A 24,537-nucleotide genomic window follows, 5' to 3' on the forward strand; every position below is an offset into this window, starting at 1 on the left:
CCCATTCTTTCCACCGAATCCCCCCATTAATCCATTCCCAGAAGTGTTCATGATAAGCAAACTACCATACTCAATTACCAAATGACAAGCCCACCTTCAAACATACGATCATGGAAGATGGGCGAGGGACCACATTGTTGGCTCGGGTGGTAGAGAAATGTCACAATGAGCTAGTTGGTGGCTGCAAGGGGCTGCTAGTTGGCTGAGGACCATCTTGGAGAAAAAAAGTTCTCTTAGGGATATCACCCACAAAATGGTGGGTAATATCTTGCTCCAATTGGGATGTGATCTCTCGAAGAAGTGGGCGAAGCTACTTGAACGGAAGGTCACGAGAACTCTAGCAATCTCTTGGTTAACATAGACTTGTCACCTGCACATATGATAGATGAAAAACACGGGGAAGCATGCTTTCGTGGTGTCTCATGATCGCACATGCTATATGTTAGGCCATAAAATCAACAGAAAATAAAATATGCATCTATCTACCTTGAGAAATATCATATGACGCTAATTCTAATGCGGAAATGAGCATGCAATGCATCCTACCCTAACTTGCATATGACGAAGCTTTTATTAAGTGTAATCATAAAGCTAGTGCAACCAACATATCATCAAGTCAATATAAATATGTCCGCCTATATGATTACTCACGTGACAAGTCCCAAAGCGAATGCAAACCCAAACACATGGAGGATGTTGTGGGCGGGAGGTGGGAAAATATGATGCCCACATATGGATGATTATGTGAGAAGAGGTAAGAAAAGGATGTAATCTAGTCCATGAGATCTTCTCTTGCAACCAAAATATAGAGATGTCAACAACCAAGCTCATAAACTTTCGATGGATGGCGACCTCCGGCATATCACTTCCACCATTGTCCTTATTATTTACGTCATGGCTTATGGCCTTCATCGGGTTATGATTAGTAGGAAAGGGAGGTCGACGAGATGGAGAAACACAAGTAGGTTGCACATGATGATTACACTGGAGAGGGGAGACTATGGAGTGATCAAAACCCTAAGGGTGCGTCCAAGGAGGAAAAGTATAATCAATGATGGGCTTTTCCTTGACACTATACTCAGGAAGGGGAAAGGGCTCACAGTTACTTGAGATCATATGACCAGGGGTGAGGGAATCACTTGATGAAGACCCAAGATGATGACCAATAGGAAAAAAGGAGAAATAAGTATTGTATTCAATGGGTTTTGCTTTCCAAAAATCATAATCTAAAGGCTCAAGTGATTTGAACATAGAATCATACTCAGGAGAAGTGGGAGCCTTATCAATTTCCTTAGTATCAAAGATTGGGTCTCTCCTAAAAGGAAAATTGATCACTTCCAACTACCCCTCTTTATGCAAAGGAAAATGAAGATTCTCCTTCCCAAGGGTATCAATGGGTATGTCATCATAAATAATACCTAAAGGGAAGGGCAGAGCAATCTCATCCTCACCCTCCTTGTCGATGTCGTAAATGGAAGCACAATCAAATTGAGGACCAACAATTTCCCATTTCTCCTTTTCAATGTGGAAATAATCTTCAATGTCATCTTCCAAGGGGCTAATGGGATCATCTTTCTCAGGGTTTTCAAAATAGGATTCATCAAGAGTAATATCCTTGAGAAAGGTAAGATTGGTCTCAATTTCACTTTCCATAAACTCATCCTTCCCAACATGTGTCCTCAAAAGCATCATTTTCAACATGTGGACCCAAGGAGGACTCGTCTTCTTGCTCATTACCTGGATTCTTAATGTCTTGATGATACTCGATGAAGGATTCTTCTTGGATGCTTAATGCAGGGTGTACTTGAAAATGTCTAAGAAAGCCATCAACGAACTCTTCAATAGATGAGATACTCCCATGTTCATGATTATGCATCCATGAATTATGACCACCAAGAGATCCCATGAACAGTAACATAAGGACATCTTAGTGAACAACCTTCTCTCTTGAAGCATGTGCATTAAATATTTCTACGTGGTCAATTGCGGAGAGTGGATCACCATCAAACACAGGCACCCCACGTACCATTCTTCCTGCGACATGATTAGGATGCCCAGGGGTGCTAGCAATGTCCAAAGCGGGAAATTGATTAAAGAAAGACAACCTATTTGAGGTATGTATGAAAAATATGTAGGAGTCTCCAAGGTGAAATTAAAGATGCCTAGAAAAATGCTTACTTCACCCTACAAGCATCGACCTTAAAGTTCATTGAAGAACTAGGGCTTCGTTCTACCAATGGAGTCGCTAATAATGATATGTCAATATGTCTTATGGGGAACGAAACACACGTTTCGCGTCCCCGGCAATAGCGCCAAAATGTTACCACTCAAACTAGTAGGGGACCTAAAGGGGATCCCTAAAGGACAAATGCTAGACCAAGGCCAACAAATGGAGACTTAGCCCACTGTCATCTCAGCTAAGGCTCCCTTCTATTTACAGAGTTTCACGGATGGAAGGAGACCTGGTATATTATGGAGTCACTGATGAAGGATAAGTCAATGAAATGATGGGGGTGACCCTAATAATCCCTTTCCTAGAAGAGTTAGAAAGATAAGGCTTGCTTGCTTTCTAAGCAAGGTACAATGTCTTCTAGGGAAAGGAAGGGAGGATTTAAGGGTTAGGTTTATGAGATATGACTTATGAAAGAACTTCCCAATCCCTAAAATCCTTATTGTAATTGGTATCCCGGATGGTTCTTGAAGAATTGTCTTTTCAAAGGAGCGGGACCACACGGGACCAAGTGGACCCGGTCTAAGAAAGGAGCAATGAGTATGGAAACCGATGATGTTCTTACCCTAGACAAGGTAGGAAAAGATCAAAGAAAGGATTTTCACTTGAAAGTGTGGATTTGATCCTATAAGGTGCTAGCCTTGGGGATGTTAAGGCAAAGTTTGATCCTAGAATGTTAAAATTGGCAACTAGGGCCAAACTCCATGTGGGTCATCTTATTTATGGCAGCTGATATTTTTCTTGGATTCCTCTCATCGAGAGGTGTAGGATTGATCTAAATATCATCTGATTCCGACATGTATTCATGGAGATATGAATTTATTTGTGTTATGGGACAATTCGTCAAGGTTGGCCAGCAACCAAATTGCCCCCACTTGTGCTCAATGTTTTAGTATAAAAAGAGGTGGCTTACAAGTCATTTGTTACACACACTCTTGTGATCTCTCTTCATTATGTTTTGGGTTTGATGAAGATGAGATCTAGAGAGAGTGCCCTAGGTGATACACTGCCCTAATAAGAGATGCCCTAGAAGCTGTGGAAGGCTCTACGCTGTCATGGAGGACAGCCCTTATCTCAGCCACAAAGAAGCCCTAACACTGCCCTATGGAGAAGCCCTAACATAGCCTATGAAGAGGTCTAATACGCAGTCTAGAAAAGGGTCTCTACCCTAGATGGATGCCTAGAACCTTAACGCAATCTATGGAAGAATGAAAGCTCTGAAATTGCCCTAGCCGCAGCAAGAGAGGGAGGCTCTAAGACACCGTGGAAGAGGCCTGAGTTCCTTGATGGAGGCCAAGTTAATTGCTGGAGCAATGGTTTGTTTTTGGGTCACTTTAGTGGAGGCCAAGAGGCTATCTTGGATGTTGCACACTGTTCTTGAGGACCAAAGGCATGAGGAGTTGTTTCGTGGAGTTAGAACCCTTGGAAAGGGCTACCGCAGCAAGGGATAGGCTTGTTGTAGCAAGCCGTAGTCCCTTATACACCTAGAGGTCTACATTAAGGCCAACAAGGAGGGCATAAGGCCTGGTTGTGACTGTTGGGGTATGACAAGCCAACGTGTGGTTTAGGAGTGTTGGAGAAGGGTGACAGTGGGCTTGGGACAGATGTTGCAGCTGATGTGTGAGGGCTGGTAGGATTGTCATTGATGCCCTAACCAATCCATGACCATATTGTGAAGGTTGTCCAAACTGCTGTTAGAGTGCTCTTACCAGTCCAACAATGCGGCAAAGAAAGAATCCCCTAACAATGAACTGATGTAGTGCAGCAGCATGATATGATAAGATGTGACAACTTTGTAATAAGGTGTAGCATGATGTTGAATGTTGTTGCATGATGATGGGCATAGTGATGAAGTGAATCATAGCATGATGAGTGTAGCACAAATGTAACAAAGTGCAGCACAGTGATGATGAATGCTGCAATGAGGTGCAGCAGTATGATGTATTGAAACAGCAAAATTGTGATATACTGCAATATGCATTGAGTGCATAAAGGGTACAACATAGTGCAGCATGAAGGATGCAGTAGAATGTTGATGAAGTACAACATGATGGGCATAGCATGATGATTGGGTGCAGCTCAGTGATGAGAGCAGCGTAGTGATGAAGAGCAGCTCAATGATTGGGTGTAGCACAGTGACAGGTGCAACATGATGATGAGGTGCAGTGCAGTGATGGGTGTTGCATAGTGATGTAGTCACCTTGGAGGATCAGTTGAAGCAATATGCCTTCACCTGAGTTCAGATCAGCGACCTCATGTGCCATCATCTTAGAGAAGATCTTTGCTCTTATTTAGATAAGTCAAAATGTTGAATTTTGATGTATATGTACTATCTCTCTCTCTGTTGAACTATTGAAGAACATATAAGAAGATTTGATCAAGGGTTCCCCACATTAGGGTTTGTCCCTGGCTAGCGCCACATCTTGTGTCCTTGTCTTGGTTTGTTTTCTGAGATTTATGTTTATGTTCTATCTACATTTTACTATCATGTTAAATATGATTGCTAATCTGGAATTGATATTGAGCTAATATGGAAAATTGAAGTAAATTTGCTCTCTGCATAGAACATACCTAAAATTAACATAGAGCTAGGACTTGGCTTTTCTCCCAGCTCCACCATCAGAATGGCTTCAAAATTGGAGGAGACCTTGAGGAAACACTAGAGCAGGAGATCCTAGGAGATCGAACTTTTTGGAAGGCTAGTTAATCAGGAAATTGATGCCCTAGGTACCCCAACTTGGCTAGACCTGAATGAAGGTTAAAGGATGTGATTTTTGGTGACCACCTTTTGGTAGATCAATGCCTTAGTCTTGGGAGAATGGAGTCTATGATGAAATAATGAGTATGATTCTTGATTCTTGGTCAAGGAGGCCTCAAGATCACTTCGCTAGCTTTCTAGGTCAAGGAGAAGCAATCTTGCATCTTTTATACTTCGATGTGCAAAGGAGATAGCTTATCAAGGTTGAATTCTTTTATAGAACTACCCCTAGGAGATTTTGTTCATATTACATGGCCCATACATTGAGAGATTCTATAATAGTGACAAAATTCCACAATTTTATGCAGTAAATGCATGCAGCAATTAGCCCTAGAAATAGCGAAAATCCCAGTTCAATGTATATGACAAAGTAAACAAGAATAACATTAAAAGCATGTACTTACATGTAACAGCGGATAATTGACAAAAGAGAAGGTCCAAGATAAGAGAGACCAATATCCACCAATATTATCAGAACCAAACTGGTCATCGAAATGAAAAACCTTGTCGACCAGAACTGGTAAAAAAAAAATCGGTTTACCAAAAACACATAAAATATTCATATTTTAAAGAAAAAATAGATATATTCCTGTGCATCCATATGAATCCAAACCATTTATACACAAATATGCAAAAGTTCTCATTTATATAGCAAGTAATAGTACATATAACCAAAATAACACTTAGTGCAAAACATCATTGAACAAAATATGTTACAAACATCAAGAAGCAGACTCTAAAAGGCCTTTATAGTCCAAAATAACATGATAGATAATAGTATTATATTACACTCTACAATACTACAAGCTGCAACTACAACAAATCAATGAGTAAATCATCAATCATCATCAGAATCATCATCCAACTCCTGATCATCCTCCTCACCCTCATTTGAAGAATGAGTAGCATCCAAGTCTACAATGGGATTATGGCTTGATTCCCCTAACCCTGAAGCTACTACTAGTGCTTTTGATATATCTGCCTCTGCAACCTATGGAGGTGGGTCCAAGTCCAACCAAGAAAGTTCTTCATTGTCAAATGTTGGTGCTCGACTCTCCACAACCCTTTCTAATGTTGGATCAAAGTCACCCAAGACAATGTTGCTTGATTCAGGGGTTTTATTCAGCAATTGGTTGCACCTCAACCTAAGGTTAAACTGGACAAAAACCATGTCATTTAACTGTTTTTGCTCCAAATAGTTCCTCTTCTTAATGTGTATACACTCAAACACACTCTCCAACAGCTCTCCAAGACTCCAATCAGCTCTTCAACTCTCCAAAAATCTCCCTCAAAACAACCCTGCAAAAAACTCTCTAAATTCTCCTCACCGAACTCAGCGCAAGAATTGCAAGAGACTTGAATGAATAGTGTGAGTGAAATATAGGGGTGGGCGTGTTTAAATAGCTTTGGGGGGAGGCGGGGGGACTAGAGTAGCGTTAGAAAGTAGGAAAAATAATAATAAATTAAAAAAAAATTATGCCCAAACGCAAACCTTGTGAACCGGTGGAATCCGTCTCCGAACCGATGAGTTCGGTGACGAAACCGGTCGGTTCAGTACCGAAACGGTCTTTTCTAGTTTGGAGGGCCGGTTTAGACCAATTTTTCCCCCAAACCAGTCAGACCGACCAGTTCCGCTGAAACCAATTCAGTTCTGATAACACTGATATGCACACATCAAAATTCATCCATAAAGATCCAATTCATCCTCTAGAAAAAATGTGAAATTCTCAAGAGAGAGAAGAGATACAATCCAAAGTGATGATGGTATAATGAACTCATCTCACTTGTATTTATACACTAATGAGGAGTTCGAATTAGCCCCCTTGGCCTAAATAAGCCTCAAAAATAAAATAATGTTCTAATAATCTAGCTTTTGGTGACAAGTGCACCAAACTAGCTCATAAATGAAAGAATAAACCTCTCCAGAGGTCAAATAATAATTTGTGCATGTCATAAGACCCCTTAAAAGGCCTAATGAGGTCCATGGGTGCCACAATGAATGGTCGGACCCTCAAAAGTGATGGACAAGGGGTCTGCCCCTTGTTCTTCAAACAATAAACCTGTGGTGATCCCAATGGGTGTGGGGGCACAATAATAACATCATGGGTCTCCAAATGAATCGAGAATGCCTGTAGATCGTCTATAAGGGCTCTAATGATGGTGTAGGGTATTCCACATCATCCTACATGTCCTGGGCTAGCTGCCAAGTGCCTGGTATATCTTTGGGGTCGGTTGGGCAAAGGTGAACTAGGTGCATCATCCTCGTCCAATGGGAGTATCTCGAGCATCTCTGATCATCCTCGGGGATCTATGGAATGTTGTCTACTGCTATGGAAACCCATGGCTCTCAACACGCACCCTACATGTGCCAATGTAGCCCTCTAGAGAACTAGGACCCCGTATAGGGAGACCAAAACCAAGATGGAGACCATCTGTAACCCTGCATAAGATCTAATGTGTCCCCTAGCCTTCCAGCACAACAAGTCATTAGGGAAATCGAGTGAATGAACTTACCAACCATGGACCACAAGTGCGTACTTCACAATAGCCTTCCCTTCCATAATCAGCTTCGGGATGTGCAATGTCTCCTAAACTCCAAATGGGGTGAACCAAGTATCCTATTAGGTGGTTTCTACTTCTAAAGGGGATAATATGTTCAAGGTACACCCTTCGAAAGGTGGTGACATGTGACAGATAGGTGAATGAAGCAGGGGATGAGAAAGGCCAGCCCTAGGCCACATTCTGGGGTATAAGGGTAGCTAATAAAAGGGAAGCCCACACTTGGGTTTATAATGTATAGGAGGGAGTAATCGTTGTACATGATATGCCCGGCCTTGATTTTTCCACCCTTCTTTATATGTCTTTTTCCTTTTTATGTTTTTCTTTAATTAACTCCTCGAGGCTCAAGGGGTAAGAGCATGATGCATAAGATAAAGCAGTGAATACCCCCTTTTAAGGTAGGGCGGTTCACCAGGGGTTGGGACAATCATGGGTTCCTATATGATGAAGGAGGCTCATGGAACCTGTAGGAACCAAGGTGATGGCCATGATGATGGGGTAGAGTTCATGTATTGGCTTTTTCCCACATGCTAAATGTGTTTGTCCCAACCATCTTTTGCATTTTGTGGTACATTTTCCTATTGAATGTGGCCAAATATGCTTTTATATTTCTTTTTAGCTGCATCAACCTCTGGGGCATCATTCCAAGCCTAACCCAAGGTGTGGGCAAGGGGAAGGAGCAAGCTAACCCTATGTAGACCCAGTGGAGGAATGTGGACCCAGCTGGGAGAAATGATGAATGGGGTAAGAATGAGTGGAAACGAAGTAATATAAGCAGATAAGGAAGCGGAACCACGCAACCAAAATCAGGGTTTTCTGTGAAATACCATTCCTAAAGCCAAATGGTCAGTAAAAGAGATCCCACGGGACTAAAATCCAAGGTTAATATCCAAAAGGGGTCTAAGGGATAGGAGCACAAACCTAGCCCCTTATTTCCGCCGTCGCTCCGTTAATCCATACCCAAAATGGCCATGATAAGCAAACTACAATACTCAATTACCAAATGACAAGGCATACCTTTAGGTTTGGGAGGCCCACCTTCAAACATACGATCATGCCAGATGGGCGAGTGACCACATGGCTAGCTCAAGTGGCGGAGAAATGGCACAATGAGCTAGCTGATGGTTGCAAGGGGCTGCTGGCTGCTGGCTGAGGATCATCTTGTAGAAAACAAAAATCTCCTAGGGATATCACCCACAAAATGGTGGGTAACACTGCCAATAGTGCATTTGCACTGCAACTCCCTCACATTTGTTGTTGTTACAACTAAGAATCATCCAAGGTAATCTGCCTCTGCTACTGAAACGAGTTCTCCACCATACCCATCTGTTCTCTAAAATAGATGAACTTAGCTCTTCCTAGGGCTTTCGTGAGTAGCAGAGGCTGCTCCATGTTGTACACAATCTCTGATGAAATGACATCAAATATCTATGTGTTTCGACCTGTCATGAAACACTGGATTCTCAGAGAGATTTATGCAACTCTGATTATCACAATAGACACTAGTCGCCTCCATCCTCTGCCTGAACAAGCTCACTAGCAGCTTCCAAAGCCATATAGCTTCGCATGTAGTTGTGCTTGTTGCCATATACTCTGCTTCTGTAGAGCTCAGTGCTACTGACTTCTGCTTCTTGCTACACCAAGAAACCATCCCTGATCCAACACTGAAGCAGTACCCAGAGGTACTTTTCCTGTCCACTGAACTGCCTGCCCAATCTGCATCTGTGAATCCACATAATCTGACATCATCTCCTCGGGTATATCTCAACCCATACTCGATTGTGCCACGCACATACCTCAGAATGTGCCTCGCTACTGCCCAATGTACCCTCTTTGGCTCTACCATGAACTGGCTAAGGGTATTGACTGTGAAGCAAATATATGTCCTCATATCGAATAGATACATGAGAGTGTTAGTTTTCGTAGCATCGGATGTGTTCTAGCCACGAAATTTTTGGAAAGGCTAGAATATAGGATCTCAAATGAGGTCTCCCTAATATATACAAGACCTATGAGGTCGAATTACAGATGAACAAGCCCCTCTAACATGTCTAAAATGCTAAGTAAGCCACCCATGGTTACAAACCACCATGATAGCTTTTAAAATTTAATAATCTCTCTCTAGCCCACGCAAGGGCGATGTCATGCATGCAAAGAGGCCTAGAGAGGCAGCGTTGAGGCCTCTTGTGCTAGAACTTTGGTAGAGGGCCTCAAAAATCATGATAAAGAGAGTGGCATCCTCACTATGTTGCGAAACATCTCCGAGACCCCTATTTTGGGCTTGGGGATCCAAAATGGATGTCATGGGTGTCCAAGGGGTTCAAAGTCATGTTGATGTTCCATCAATGAGGGCTCAAAGATGACACATGCCCTCTAGTGTCTCCCTAGGAAAGACATAATCTCCTTTGCGCCTTGGATCAACTACCAAGTGTCGGGTGCACTATGTAGCCGGTTGGAGCATCATGGTCCAAGTGCATCATCTCTCGAATAACTAGGGCAACAAACAAGCTAATAGTGGTGTTGAAGAAGCCCATGGTGTGGCAATCAATGCTCTGCATGAATGGAGGCTCATGGCTCTCAACCCTCACCCTACAAATGTCATCATGATCCTCTAGAGAGCTTGGATCCTGTATAGGGAGGCCAAGTCCAAGATGAAACCCACTCGCAATTTTGTATAAGATCTAATGTGTCTCATCACGTTCAGACACTAACTCATTAGTAAATTGAGTGAATAAGCTTGTTAATCAAGGGCAGAAATGGGACTTCATAGTGGGTTTCCCTTCCAAATTTGGGGCTTTGAGCATATAATGGTGTTACCTACCTGGGTAGGTGTGGTTAATAAACAACCCTATTAGGTGTTCCCAGTCCCTAAAGGGAGGGACATGTCCAAGGTACATCGTTCAAGTGGTAGGTGTCATGTGGATAGTGATGAGGTGGATGGGGACACAGGGGTCTCAAGGCCAAATGACATGGGCTCAATGGTGGTAATGATGAGGGATGTCCACATACTTAGGTGTATGAATGTAGGAGGGACCAATCGTGGTACATGAGTTACCCCGACATTTGATTTTCCACCCTTCTTCATTTTCCTTTTGCCTCTTATTGAGTTTTTTCTTTTGTTATATTGCTCGGGGCTCCAGGGGATGGGAGCATGTTGTATATGATATAACAGTCATTAGACCCTTATGGTGGGGCCATTCATCAGCCACCAGGGGTTGGGACATGCATGGGTTTCTTAATGATGCAGGGGGCACTCATAGAGGCCCTAGGAACCAAGGTGATGGCCATAATGATAAGGGATAGAGTTCATGTTTGGCTTTTTCCCACGTGGTAATTTTATCGTATGTGGCCATTTATGATTTTATCCTTTTTTTTTGCTACATCAACCTCTGGGGCATCAATCCAGGCCCAACCCAAACATGTGTACAAGGGGAGGAGGAAACCAGATCCTTGTGGACCTAGTGGTTATGTGGACTCAGAGAGGGAAGATGATGAAATAGGGGCATGTAATGTGCGGAGAGGAGTGAAAATTGTGGAACGGGAAAATGGTACCACGCTACCAAGATTAGCGTTCCCCAAGTAGTGCCCATCCTAAAGCTATAGGCTAGTAGGGAAGATCCCATGGGACTAGGGTTGAGGATTAACCTCCCCAATTAAGGTAAGGGAACAAGACTACAGTCAAAACCCTTCCTCCTTCCAATGTCACCCTATAATCCATACTCAAGTGTGCCCAAGGAAAACAAGCATAAACACCCGATTACATAATAAAAAACCATACCTTTAGGATTGGATGGCCCACCTTCAAACATATGATCTCAATAAATAGGCGAGAGTACATAATGGTTGGCTCAAGTGGTGGAGATAAAGTAGCACATCAAAGCTATCAGGTGACTCTCAAGGGCTGTTGTTGTCAGCTGAAGGGGAATACATCGGAACGGAAATCTCTCCAAAGGGGTTCCCCACTTTTGGTGGGCTACAGGCCATTCACCTTTTCGGTCAAAGTCCTTTATGGCTTCAGGAGGTGATCTGCCCAGTCCTGCAAAGACCTCATCATTCCATTCCAATGAGGGAGACATTCAGCATCATACTAAGCTTGTATTTGAAGTATGTCCACAATCTACTCATATGTGGATATGTATCAGAGCTCTAATGCTCCTATTTACTTCATGTCTCAGATGAAGTGAGTTGGTCGTGTCCTTTTGGCTTCTGAAGCCACATTGCTTCATGACTTGTGATATTCCTGCAAAGACTCACTTCACCTTCTGACGTATCTCAAACAATACCACATGCTTTGTTGTCATCCACTGTACATTCCTCGGCTCAACCATAAACTGGCTTAGGGTGTTCCCTACAAAGAAAATATCTGACTTGGTGTTGACCAGGTACATCAAGAATCCAATTAAATGCATGTACATCGTGGAATTCACTAAATATGAATCTTCGATCCCAAGAAATAGTGTATCTGCCAGAATCCTTCATTTCAATTTCCAAGGCCAAACTCCCTCTGACACTAAAGCAAGTCTTCTTGTGGTAGTCCTGGCTACTCCCTCTATCACAGAAGCAAATCCTTCTATTGTATTTTCTCCTTTTATTATGTAAGATGTCCTTCTGCTATGGTCTCCTCAGGGAAGGCAAACTGCTCTTAGAGACCTTCTGCCTCTGAGCATCTAGACTAACAATCTTAACTCATGACATCCTCTTGGAAGGTTGCTCCTTCTATTCTCCCTGACTGTCTACTCCCTCAGTACTGGAACCTCTTTCGGTCATATGTTATAGTCCTAGATGTCTGTACAATTTCTTCCTTTCGAACACAAATCATTCTTCTAGAGTCCTTAAGCCTATCCACTGGAGACTGGAGCTAAAAATATCCTTGTAGGCCTCTCCCTCTTACTAGGAAATGCCTCTTGCCACAAACTTTGTTGTGTTCTTCCCAATGCTGCCATCTGCTGCCAGAATCAAATGCATTGGCAACCTTCATGATGTACCTGTAGACCTTATTCAAGAGGTCATGGAGGAAACAATTATAACCAATCAAAAAAAATACAAAGACAAGAGGATGACAAAGGAATAAAATAATAATAGTAACCAAGGGAGAAAGATATGAATTTCTTATCATTTGATTAAACTGTTGAGAGTTGCATGGAATTGTCGCCTCCCTCTTGATCCTTGCTTCCTTGCAAAAATCAATGAAGTCCATCTGCAATCTCATCAAGCTTGGATTCCTTGTCTTCTTTTGAGGTGGATGCTCATCCTTGTCCTCAACATCAGTTGTTGATGCATGTTGCCTTTTTTTCTTGCATAAGAGCTAGGGTTTCTTCATCTTGTGGATTCATCGAGTTATCTAGCCACACCAAAGGCTCAACAACAAGCTAGCATCAATACCAAGTCATCCTCATGCTATCAAGGAGATAAACCAAGTATGCATCACACCAACTCCACTTGCATCCAACACTCTAGGTCTTTCTCTAGGGTTTTATCTCACAAACCCTAGGACTTTCTCATCCAAGACTTCAATACAAGTCGTAACTTCCCAGTCTTCTAGGGTTTACAAACCTTAATTCTTCCAACTCTTTTACCACACAACCATGAATACTATGTTGATTTTTGTAGCATCGGATGTGCTCTAGCCTTGAAATTTGGAGGAGAGGCTAAGGCACATGAGATCTCCAAGACCCTGAAATCGTTTTGAAAAATTCCACCCCGATGAGGAGTTATTAAAATAATTAATATTTTTAATGGGTTCTTAAGTCTAAACTTAGGAAAATAAAAATATTAATGGGTATTAATAAAGATAAGGGTGAGAAGCTTCTAAGAGACGAGGATCAAGTCTATTTTAATCTTAGCCATTGATTAGGGACTTAATCTCAGCCATTGATTCGTCAAGAGGAAAAGTATAAGACAAGACTTGAGGATCATTTGGAGACACATCAGCAGATACTTAGTATCTTAAGGAAAATCGGTTTTCAAGTAGAGGAGATCGATTTCAAAGCAGGAGTTGCAGGGTGGAGGAAGAGGAGGGAATCTGCAGCAAGCAGTGACAGAGGAGGAGGTGATGCAGGGACAGTGGGAGACAGCGCAGAGAGAGACGCAGTCTAGAGGAGAAATGCAGAGCCTAGACAGGCTGATGCAAAGGGACACAGAGCCACGCTGGGTCACACAAAGTGACGCAGGGGTGACGCAGAAGTGGGACCAGGATATCCAAAGTGTCAGAAGGTCTCAAAGGGAAAGTCTCAGGTGTTTTCTTTCAATTTCTTTGTAAAACCATTCCTTGTAAAAGAAATTGTTGCTAAAGATTAATAAAGCCCTCATCTGCTGCACCAGTTTTCCCACATTAGGTTTTTCCGGGGACAATTGTCCAAAAATAACTGCGTTGATGTGATTGGCTCTTGTGCATGTAATTTTTCTCTGGGTAAATGTGTGATAACTACAGTAGAATTTATTTTAATATTTACTTAAGGGATTTCGTAAAAAACTTTTTGTGAATAATAAGTAGGTGAAATAAATCAGTTGCTACAGTAGTAGAATTTCAGTTTAGAAATTTTCACATGGTATCAGAGCAAAGATCCGGCAACAGGAGAGCAAAATCGATTATGGATCAAGAGCATGATGCAGAGGCATCCACTCAAGGAGACTCGTGCAGATTTTGAGAAGAATTCACAAGGGACATAAATTATGATTATTCTATGTTAGCTTCCAGATTGGAAGAAGAAGTCACTTGCTTAGCAAGCTCTGCCTCCTCGAAGGTTTGGTATATAGACAATGGAGCTTCCTAGCATATGATAGGAATCCGAGAATGTTTTTCAGATTATCAGGAAGAAAGAATGAATTTTCAAATCACTATGGGAAATAAGGCAAAGTGTACTCTAGTAGGAAGAGGTACTATAGTTTTTCCAACCGAAGCAGGAAAGCAGCTTCGAACAACCAATTCGCTGCATGTGCCAGGATTGGGGATGAACTTGCTTTCTGTATCTCAACTTCAAAACAAGGGTTGTGACATTTTCTTCATTAAAGAGAAAGTATATGTAAAACACCCGAGTTGGAAAAAGAAGGCCCAGATTGGAATCAAAAGTAACAGGTTGTACAGGTTGCAGCTAGAATCACCAATGGCACTGATAGGCAGTAATGGAGACAAAGATTTGAATAAACTATGGCACAGGAGGATGGGACACTTACACCATGGGGCTCTGAGAATTCTCAGGAAAACAGTATGAGGAGTTCAAGAACTAAGTATTGAACGAGGTGATGTATGCAGAGGGTGCGCTCTGGGCGAGTATGCCAAAGCAGCGTTTTCCAGAAGTAACAATAGGGCTAAGAGTGTGCTAGGATTGATACAATCAGACATCTGTGGTCCAATGTCCACAAAAGCTCTTAGTGGTGCCGAATACTTCGTCACCTTCATTTATGACTATTCCAGGGAGACTTGGATCTACTTTCTGAAAACCAAGGATGAGGTTTTCGGTCAATTCAAAGAGTTCAAGGCTCTAGTGGAGAATTTGACAGGAAAGAAGATAAAAGTGTTGCGCTTAGACAATGGTGGAGAGTATGTTGACAAGGACTTCACCGATTTTTGCGCTAAGGAAGGCATCAGAAGAGAGTGGACAACTCCCTACAATCCGGAGCAGAATGGAGTAGCAGAAAGGAAAAACAGGACTATTGTGGAAGCAGCTAGGGAAATGTTGTATGATCAGGATATGCCTAAATTCCTGTGGGCAGAAGCATGCAACACAAAATTTTATGTCCAAAACAGGACTCCTCACAGGGCATTAGGCAAAATCACTTTAGAGAAGGTCTTCACTGGGAAGACACCTGAAATAAGTCATTTCAGGATATTTGGTAGTTTAGCGTATTGTCGTATACCTGAAGTAAGTCATTTCAGGGTATTTGGTAGTTTAGCGTATTGCCGTATACCTGAAGAGAAGAGAAATAAATTAGATCAAACTGCTGAGAAAGGATACCCTGTGGGATATAGAAAGAATGCTAAGGCATATAGAGTCTATCTTCCAGGGAGTAGGAAGGTAGTAGTTCGGCACGATGTAAAATTCATGGAGGATAGAGCTTTCAGGAAATCCCGAGAAATGCCTTCCAAGGAGCAGTCAAAAGATGAGATGTTGATCAAACCACTTCAACCAGCGGAAACTAGTACCAGTAATTCTCCCGAAGACAAAGCTTCAAAACAAGAGGAATCTCAGGAAGAGGAAGAGTCGATAGATGTGCCTACCACCAGTAGAAGAACGAACGGTAACTCTGACAAATTCTACAAGATGCAGAAGACTTCATTGTTGCACCCAGGAATAGTAAAAGGGAGCGAAGACAGCGAGACAGATACCGGGCCTTCATAGCTCAGGTTGGGAAACCTTCTACTTTTCAGGAGGTCGTTCAACATCAAGTATGGGTGCATGCTATGATGGAGGAATACTACTCTATAATGGTCATTGATGTCTAGGAAGTAGTACCTAGGCCTCAAGACAGGTCAGTGGTAGGTTTGGGATGGATCTACAAGGTCAAATATGCTACAGACGGCAGTGTGGAGAAATGCAAAGCCAGGTTTGTGGCTAAGGGGTTTGCTCAAAAGGAAAGGATAGACTACGAAGAAACCTTCGCCGCAGTAGCCAGGTATACTTCTATTCAAACCGTGATATCTCTTGCAGCACAAATGGGGGTGGAAGATTCATCAGATGGATGTCAAGACGACATTCTTGAACGGGGTAATAGAAGAAGTATACATTGAACAACCAGAAGGTTTTGAGACACATGAGAAGAAAACTCATGTATGCATATTAAATAAAGCCTTGTATGGGCTTAAACAGACATCTACGGCATGGTATGGTCGAATTGATGGCTACTTGCAGAAAATGGGGTTCGTCAAGAGTGACGCAGGCCCTAATCTCTACAATTTGGTTGTAGAGAATGAGCCTCTAATCCTAGTGTTATATGTGGATGATCTCTTCCTGATAGGATCATCCAAACTCATCAAAGGCTGCAAGAAGAACCTAGCCACAGAATTCGACATGAAGGATTTGGGACAGATGCATTATTCCCTGGGGTTGGAATTTTGGCAGCAAAAGGGTGAGATCTTCCTTGGGCAAGGGAGATATGCTACAGAAATCTTGAAGAAATTCAGGATGTAGGATTGTAGACCTATGGCTACTCCAATGATCACCAACTAGAAGAAGATTGATGTATCAGAAGATAAAGAATTTGATCCCGCCTTGTACAGATAGCTTATAGGGCCCCTGATGTATCTGGTCAATACCAGGCCAGACATTTGTTATGTTCTCAACACCCTCAGTCAGTTCATGGTGGAACCTAAGAGAGCGCATTGGGCAGCAGCCAAACATGTTCTCAGGTATATACAAGGAACAGTCGAGCATGGACTATTGTACACCAGAGGCAATGACATCAAGCTGAGTGGGTTCACTGGCGCAGATTGGGCTGGAAGTTCAGTAAATCAGAAAAATACCATTGGGTATTGTTTCAACATTAGATCAAGAATGACCTCCTGGTGCAGTAGGAAACATAAATCCATGGCTCTGAGCTCAGCTGAAGCAGGATATATGGTAGCTAGCACAGCTTCGTGCAAAGCCATATGGCTTAGGAAATTGCTTGTTAATCTATTCAGGAGAAGGATGGAGGCGACCAAGATCATGTGTGATAATCAGAGTTGCATCAAGCTCTCTGAGAATCCAGTATTTCATGATCGGACGAAGCACATTGTATCAGGTGTCACTTTGTCAGAAACTGTGTCCAACAAGGCGCAGTATAGTTGAGATACACTCCTACAGGAGAACAAATGGCAGACATCCTCACCGAGGCTCTAGGAAGAACAAAGTTTGTTTATTTCAGGGAGAAGATGGGGATGGTAAAGAATCCATTTCAGTAGCAAAAATGGATAAGTGTCAGGAGTTGCAGTACAACAGTTAGCAGTGGCAGTGCTATGGGCAGCATGATGCAGCATGTTGAGAGGAAGTTGCAATACAGGTGCGGCAGTGGCAGTCGCAGTGTCATGGGCAGCATTACAGGAAGTAACAGTGCAGGGGATGTGAGGCAGCAGGCCAAGTATCAGCACAAGTACCGATGCGAAAGATCAATGTGATATTTCTATAGTGAAATATTGCTAGAGCACATTCCTCGCTAAGAGGGAGTGTTGATTTTTGGTAGCATCGGATGTGCTCTAGCCTTGAATTTGGAGAGGCTCCAAGACCCAGAAATCGTTTTGAGAAATTCCAACCAGATGAGGAGTTATTAAAATAATTAATATTTTTAATGGGTTCCTAAGTCTAAACTTAGGAAAATAAAAATATTAATGGGTATTAATAAAGATAAGGGTGAGAAGCTTCTAAGAGACAGGATCGAGTCTGTTTTAATCTTAGCCATTGATTAGGGACTTAATCTCAGTCGTTGATTCGTCAACAGGAAAAGTATAAGACAAGACTTGAGGATCGTTTGGAGACACACCAGTAGATACTCAGTATCTCAAATAAAATCGATTCTCAAGTAGAGGAGATCAATTTCAGAGGGAGAGTTGCAAGGTGGAGGAAGAGGAGGGCATCAACAACAGGCAGTGACAGAGGAGGAGGTGACACAGGGACAGTGGGAGACAGTGCAAAGAGAGACACAGTCTAGAGAAGAGACGCAGAGCCTACGTAGGCTGACACAGAGCCACTCAGAGCCACACTGGGTCACGCAGAGTGACACAAGGGTGACGCAGAAGTGGAAGCAGGGTCTCCAAAGTGTCAGAAGGTCTCAAAGGGAAAGTCTCAGGTGTTTTCTTTTAGTTTCTCTATAAAATCATTCCTTGTAAAAGCAATTGTTGCTGAATATTAATAAAGCCTCATCTGCTGCACCGATTTTCCCACATTGGGTTTTTCTGGGGACAATTGTCCAAAAATAATTGTGTTGATGTGATGGTTCTTGTGCATGTATTTTTTCTCTGGGTAAGTGTGTGATAATTGCAGTAGAATTTATTTTAATATTTACTGAAGGGATTTCGTAAATAACTTTTTTGTGAATAATAAGTAGGTGAAATAAATCAATTGCTACAGTAGTAGAATTTCAGTTTAGAAATTTTCACAGACTCCAAAGAAAGGCACATACTTTAATACAAGTGTTATGATAGGCTCTTTTTTTGCTTTATAAAAGTAGGTGAAGGAACCTTTCTCCTCATCTCCCTCCGGCTCTGGAGTAACTCAAATTAATTTGTAGGAAGTCTAGTCATGCTTGTTAGACTTTCTACCACCTTAGAATACCTCCTTGGCTCTTGAGTTCTACCCTTTGAGGTGCCATGAAACCAACCTTAATCATCCCTTCAAATACCCTTAAAATGCATCATAAGAAGTCCTCAAACTTGTTGAAGCCAATGTAACTAGGTTCGATCTTCATAAATGTACTTTGATATTTGTATTTATTCAAGAAAATAAATATTAATTTTATAATATATGTCAATGAGTTTCTTGCTCATTGAAATAGGTCTATCACATGTTAAGTGTTATCGGTGAGTCAAATAGTCAAAATGAAAAGTTGAAGCCTGAACGCCTTAAGTGCATGTTACATCATGTATAAATATATATTAAAGTCAAAGAGAAAAACCTCCAAGCAAAGCCAAGTCTACTCCTATGCAAAGGCACCATCAAGAAGCTCCTTCAAGCATACTATACCACCATAGAAACTATTTGAAGTCTGCTCAATAAATAGGCCTACAAACAAGGTGACAAGAGTTGAAATTTCTGAATCTAACACATCAGAAATCCCTACTACATTATCTGGTTTATTTTCTCCTACTTGTTCTTTTCATTAACAAGTTATTTATAAATATAAATACTGAAAATAAACACAAATGAAGTCTTAACTCATATACAGATCAGCAATTGAAATAACTAAGACAAACACACAAAGGACACCATTATTTTTGGACAATCGTCCCCGGAAAAACCCAACGCGCGAAAACCGATGCAGCAAATATGAGAGTTTTATTATTATGCAGTTTCTAAATACATCTAGGGTGCCAGAAATGGCTCACCCAACAGAGAATGCCCTCAACAGTAGTACCTCTCCTCGGAGACAGATATTCCAGCTTATCAATCACCGGATGAACGATCCCACAGCAACAATTGTAGCTCCTTAGCTGGACAGCGAAAGCTGCTCCAAACTTCTTTGATGCTCTGCGTCACTCTGCAGGGACTGTGTCACCCTTCCCGGCTCACCAGCACTTAGTCTGCCCCACGAAATTTCTTTTGGCGCTGCCTCTTGGCCCTGCGTCAGCTCTACTAGCCTCTATGCAGCTACTGAAGCCTCTATGTTAGCTCTCAGACCCTCTGCATTGTTGATTTGGACATGTGCTCTAGCCATGAAAACTGGTGGAGAGGCTAAAGCACATGAGATCTCCAAGACCCATAAATGGTTTGGGGAAATTCTACCGGGTTAAGGAGATATTAAAATAATTAATATTTTTAATGGAGTTCCTAAGTCTAAACTTAGGAAAAATAAAATATTAATGGGTATTAATATAATGCTGCGTTAGAAGGTTCTAAATGACATGGATCAAGCCAAATCTAATATTAGCCATTGATTAGAGATGTAATCTTGGTCGTTGAAGACTCAACAGAAAAGTATAAGAGGAGACTTTAGGGTTAGTTGGAGATACACCAAAGTGATCATTCATTCGATTTTCTAGAGCGGGGTTTGCTAAGATAAATCAAATCAGTGATCAGAGTTATAGCGAGGGGCAATGAGTACGAGGTAGAGAGGCAGAGATAGTGCCGAGAGACCAACGCAGAAGCAAAGAGGCAAACGCAAAGCCAGAGGGACCACGCAGAGGCCAGCAGTGACTGTGCAGAGGCCAGAAGGGCCTGTGTCATTCACGCAGAGGCTGTAGGAGTGACGAAGAAGCCCAAAGAGGCTACGTAGAGCCTCAGAGGGTTGACGCAGAGGGTTGCAAGCTAACGCAAAGGCCAGGAGGGCTGACACAGTGCTTCAGATTGTGCTAGAGAGGGTTTCGTGGGATAGAGTTTCAAAATATCTACTTCCGAAGATGGTATTACCGCCAGATTTTTTATCTCTGTCAGGTGAGCCAGTTTGGCACCCAGTGTACTCAAGAAACGCTGCTTAATAATAAAACCCTCAGAACTGCTGCACCGGTTTTCCCAAGTTGGGTTTTTCCGGGGACGATTGTCCAAAAATAACGGTGTCACTTGTGTGTTTGTCTATTTCTTTCAGCGGTTGATCTGTAGACGGTTGAGACTGTATTATCTTTATTTAAGTGTTTATATGGTTAAATAACTTGTTAGTAATTAAACAAGCATGTGAAATAAACCAGAGAATACAGATAAAATTTCTAACGGGTGATACTTAGAAATTTCAACATGGTATCAGAGCGTTGCAGATCATAGGAGAGCTAAAGGCATCAGCTGAATCAAAGAATTTGCAGCAGAAACAGTTGTCCCAAGTCACAGAAGTTGTTCCTAGATAGAAAGCAGCAGAGAAGGGTTGACGCAGAGGGCCTCCGTCATCAATTTGAGCCAAAGAGAGGCTAGCGCAGAGGCAGAAGCAATGTTACTTGGGAGCGGGAGCGGGAGCGGGGAGCGGGAGCGGGAGCGACCATTTTTAGAAGCTCCCGGTTTGGGAGCGAATCCGGGAGCGATTTTTTAAAAATATATATATATTTTATATTTTTTAATTTTTGATACATATATGTCAAAAAAAACATGTAGAATGATGAAATAGACATAAAAAACATAAAAAAACATAAATTGATCATTGAACCATATCACATCAATCATCTAGAAATTATAATCGTCATCAACCATGTCCACAAGTTAGTAAAATACATATTACAACTGCAACATATTGAGTCTTATAAATCATGATTCATCAAATTCAATATTAAAGTTTCAACTTCAAGCTTTCAGAATTGAAAATTCAATAACATTTATCATCATTGATCACCAAAGTTGTACTTGTAAGCCAAGTTTAACCATTACAAGAAGTAATATCGAAGATATTTCTAAGTCCTAACTTCTAACTGTTAACATGATATGAAATGTTAAAAATTTATAAAATGAAACATGAATAATGAGATGAAATGAAACAACTTTAGTCTTTCACAAAGCATCATATTCATAATTCACAATCATTACCAATGAGTTATAATTGCCAAGGCCCAACTTCAAACTTCAAATTTTCATTGTCACAGTGATATAATGTTTACAAAAAATATCATAATGTCATAATGATATGAAAGAGTCAAGAGTCAAGAGTCAAGAGTCAAGGACTCAAAACTCAACAGTTATGAAAACTAAAGTCTAATAGAAACTAAAAAAGACAAGTAAACTGTAAATCTACAAGTGGCCCTTGCCACGAGAGTCTCCAGAGTATAAGCAGGTCGTGGTGGTCTTCTAGGAGTCTCCCGCACAGACCGGCGACCAAAACTAGAACCTCCACGCGAGGGTGTCGATGGAGGTGGCGACAGCAATGGAACAAGACTCGGGCCTCGAGAACTGCTACTGGATGGTGGAGGTGGAGGTGGCATGGCTGCTGCGGCTGCTTCATTTTCATCCCGTACAAGCTCCTCTTCTAGTTCTTCAATATGTACAATGCCATCCTCCAAATTGTCGTCCTCAGGGTGATTGTCCCAAATTTTATATGTGGGATCTTCATTAGCCTGATCACAGTAATGGCTCAACAACCTCAAGTTGTAGTGCACATAAACCAAGCTTTCTGCTCGGTTTTCGTTGAGCCTGTTTCTTTTCACATTATGTATATAACTGTAGGTGCTCCAACACCTCTCTGCAGAAGAAGAATTTACAACCTGTGAAAGAACTTTTTTTGCCAATTTTGGCAAAAGTCCGTGGCCGCCATATGTTTCCCACCATGTGCGAGAATCAAATTTATCTTTGTCGTCCATTGCATGGAAGTTACCATACAAACCACTGCCACTGAAGTATCTACCTATTTCAAGGCGCACAGCTGCACATTCCTCCCTGTCAGGCACCAACTTTTCTAATGCTTCCAGATATCCTCTAGTTACCTCTTGATCTAAATGGGGTTTGGTCCTAACACCACCCCCTGCTGCAGGTTTGCCCAACCAAGATTCTGAGTAGTATTTTGGCGTAAGGATATACGCCAAGCAATGTAGTGGAAGGTTAAGCCTATTCCACCGTTCACACACACAATCATGAATCAGTTTGTACAAGTTGGGATCTCTATTATGAAAAATGTCTTTTATTTCCCCCAACATGGTATCCATTTGCTCATACACCTCGCCAATCACTGGTTTGTCTGTATCTGCAAACCGAATCATGTTATAAATTGGCTTGGTGAAATCCAATACCTGCCTCACAGTTGTCCAAAACTGCCCATCAAGAGCGGCCTCCTCCACCGTTTCAAAACCTGCCATGTCAGCTACATTTGTAGCCCTTTCCTTTAACACCTGCCAATGTGGACTTGATACCATGCTAGCTAATGCCTCTCTTACCTTCAAAAGGCGCCTGAAGGTGAGTTAATAGCTACCAAATCTAGTCCTCGCAATCTTCAGCAACTCCAATCTCGAGTGACTGCGGAAAAGGCCATGGGTATTGCTATGATTTGTAATAAATTTTATCATTTTTTTTCCTTTCTTGTACAAATCACCAATCCATTGGTATTGTTCATTTTTGTTTTTGACAATATCATGCAACAGAAGGTTCAATGTGTGAACCAAACATCCAGACCAAAATATGTTCGGGTATTTATCCTCAATAATTGCTCCCGCTGCCTTACAATTAGGAGCATTATCAGTGATGACTTGGATGACATTGTATGGGCCAATACGCTCAATTGTTTCAAGCAATGCTTCTGCAATGTTGATAGCGGTCTTGAACTTATCTGAGTAATCATGTGCAGCTAGAAAGATGGGACCACTAACAGACACAGCAAGAACACTTATCAATGGCTTGCCTTTTACATTTGTCCATCCATCAGATACAATGGACACCCCATTGTCAGTCCAAGAACTTGTCATTTTATTCAAAGAATGTGATATTTTTGCTTTTTCATGATCAAGGCCAACAGTTCTTGCCTTGTCATACCCAGGGCTCTTGTATCCTTTAGGGGCATCATTTATGGCAGAAACCATTTCGTGCCAATAAGGTGAGCGTAGAACATTGAATGGTATCCCACATGCATAGAGGAACCTGTAAACTTTTGAATCCACATCATTCCTACACCCCTCATCAAGGAAATCTGATATGGTTCTACGCCTTAAAGATGATGACCCTGTGCCTCCATGTCCATATCCACTGCCTTGGGAGGATGCTGAAGGAGTTCTTTGTGATTGTGAGCTTGGTTCAAAGAAACCCCTTGATCTTTTTGTTCTATATTGGGCGTCCTCCTCTTCCTTTATGTATTTGGCTCTATCTGCTGTTGACACTGCTGCACAAGTTTTGATTCCTATTTGTTTCTCTCCATCCCATGGCCTTTTCCCGCAGAGGTGTCTTCTAGCACGGGTGTATGAGCCTGTGTAATCAGTGTTGCAATGGGGGCAATGAAATTTAGTGGTTCCACCCCCTCTCCCTGTTTCAGCCCTGTGAACATATTTCCACAATGGAGTTTGGTCTTGTTTAGTTTTTTTAGGGTCATGTTCACCCTCCTCCACCTCCTCCTCACTGGGTTTTTCACCCATTTGACTTCCTCCGGCTTCTTCATCCACCTCTTCAGTTTCAGGCCCCCTCCATTTCCTACCCTCCACCACCATAATAACCATAAAAGGGACCAGGAAGAGGAAAATGCCAATAAATATCCCCAGGTCCATGGTGTTTGATGTTTGTAGGGTTTGAGTCTTGAATCTGCAAATTAATTTAGTTTATTGGGATTAATTCATTTAATTTATTAATTTAATTTAAATACATGATCTTTAAACTCAAACAGCTAAATTAAACTAACCAAATTAACTACCTAACCAGCTAAACTAACTAAATGATTAAGTTACTTACCTCTACAGGCTTGCTCCTCGCTCCTT

General features: G+C 41.8%; 1 protein-coding gene across 2 annotated transcripts in view; it reads right to left on the reverse strand.

Moving 5' to 3' along the window:
- The window catches only part of LOC149254213 (uncharacterized), a 231,974-nt gene that overhangs the window by 96,077 nt on the left and 111,360 nt on the right, over positions 1-24,537 (reverse strand). Inside the window, exon 2 of one of the 2 annotated variants that reach the window (XM_089460085.1) lies at positions 5,393-5,505. The exons of the other annotated variant lie outside the window; for it this stretch is intronic. Within the exon in view, the coding sequence (XP_089316211.1) occupies positions 5,393-5,505 (113 nt within the window). The remainder of the gene's footprint in view (positions 1-5,392; positions 5,506-24,537) is intronic. 2 annotated transcript variants of the gene reach the window in all.

The sequence above is a fragment of the Pinus tabuliformis genome, chromosome 7 (assembly GCF_031772625.1).
Source record: "Pinus tabuliformis cultivar Carrire ecotype Pingquan chromosome 7, CPIR1, whole genome shotgun sequence".
NCBI lineage: Eukaryota > Viridiplantae > Streptophyta > Pinopsida > Pinales > Pinaceae > Pinus > Pinus tabuliformis.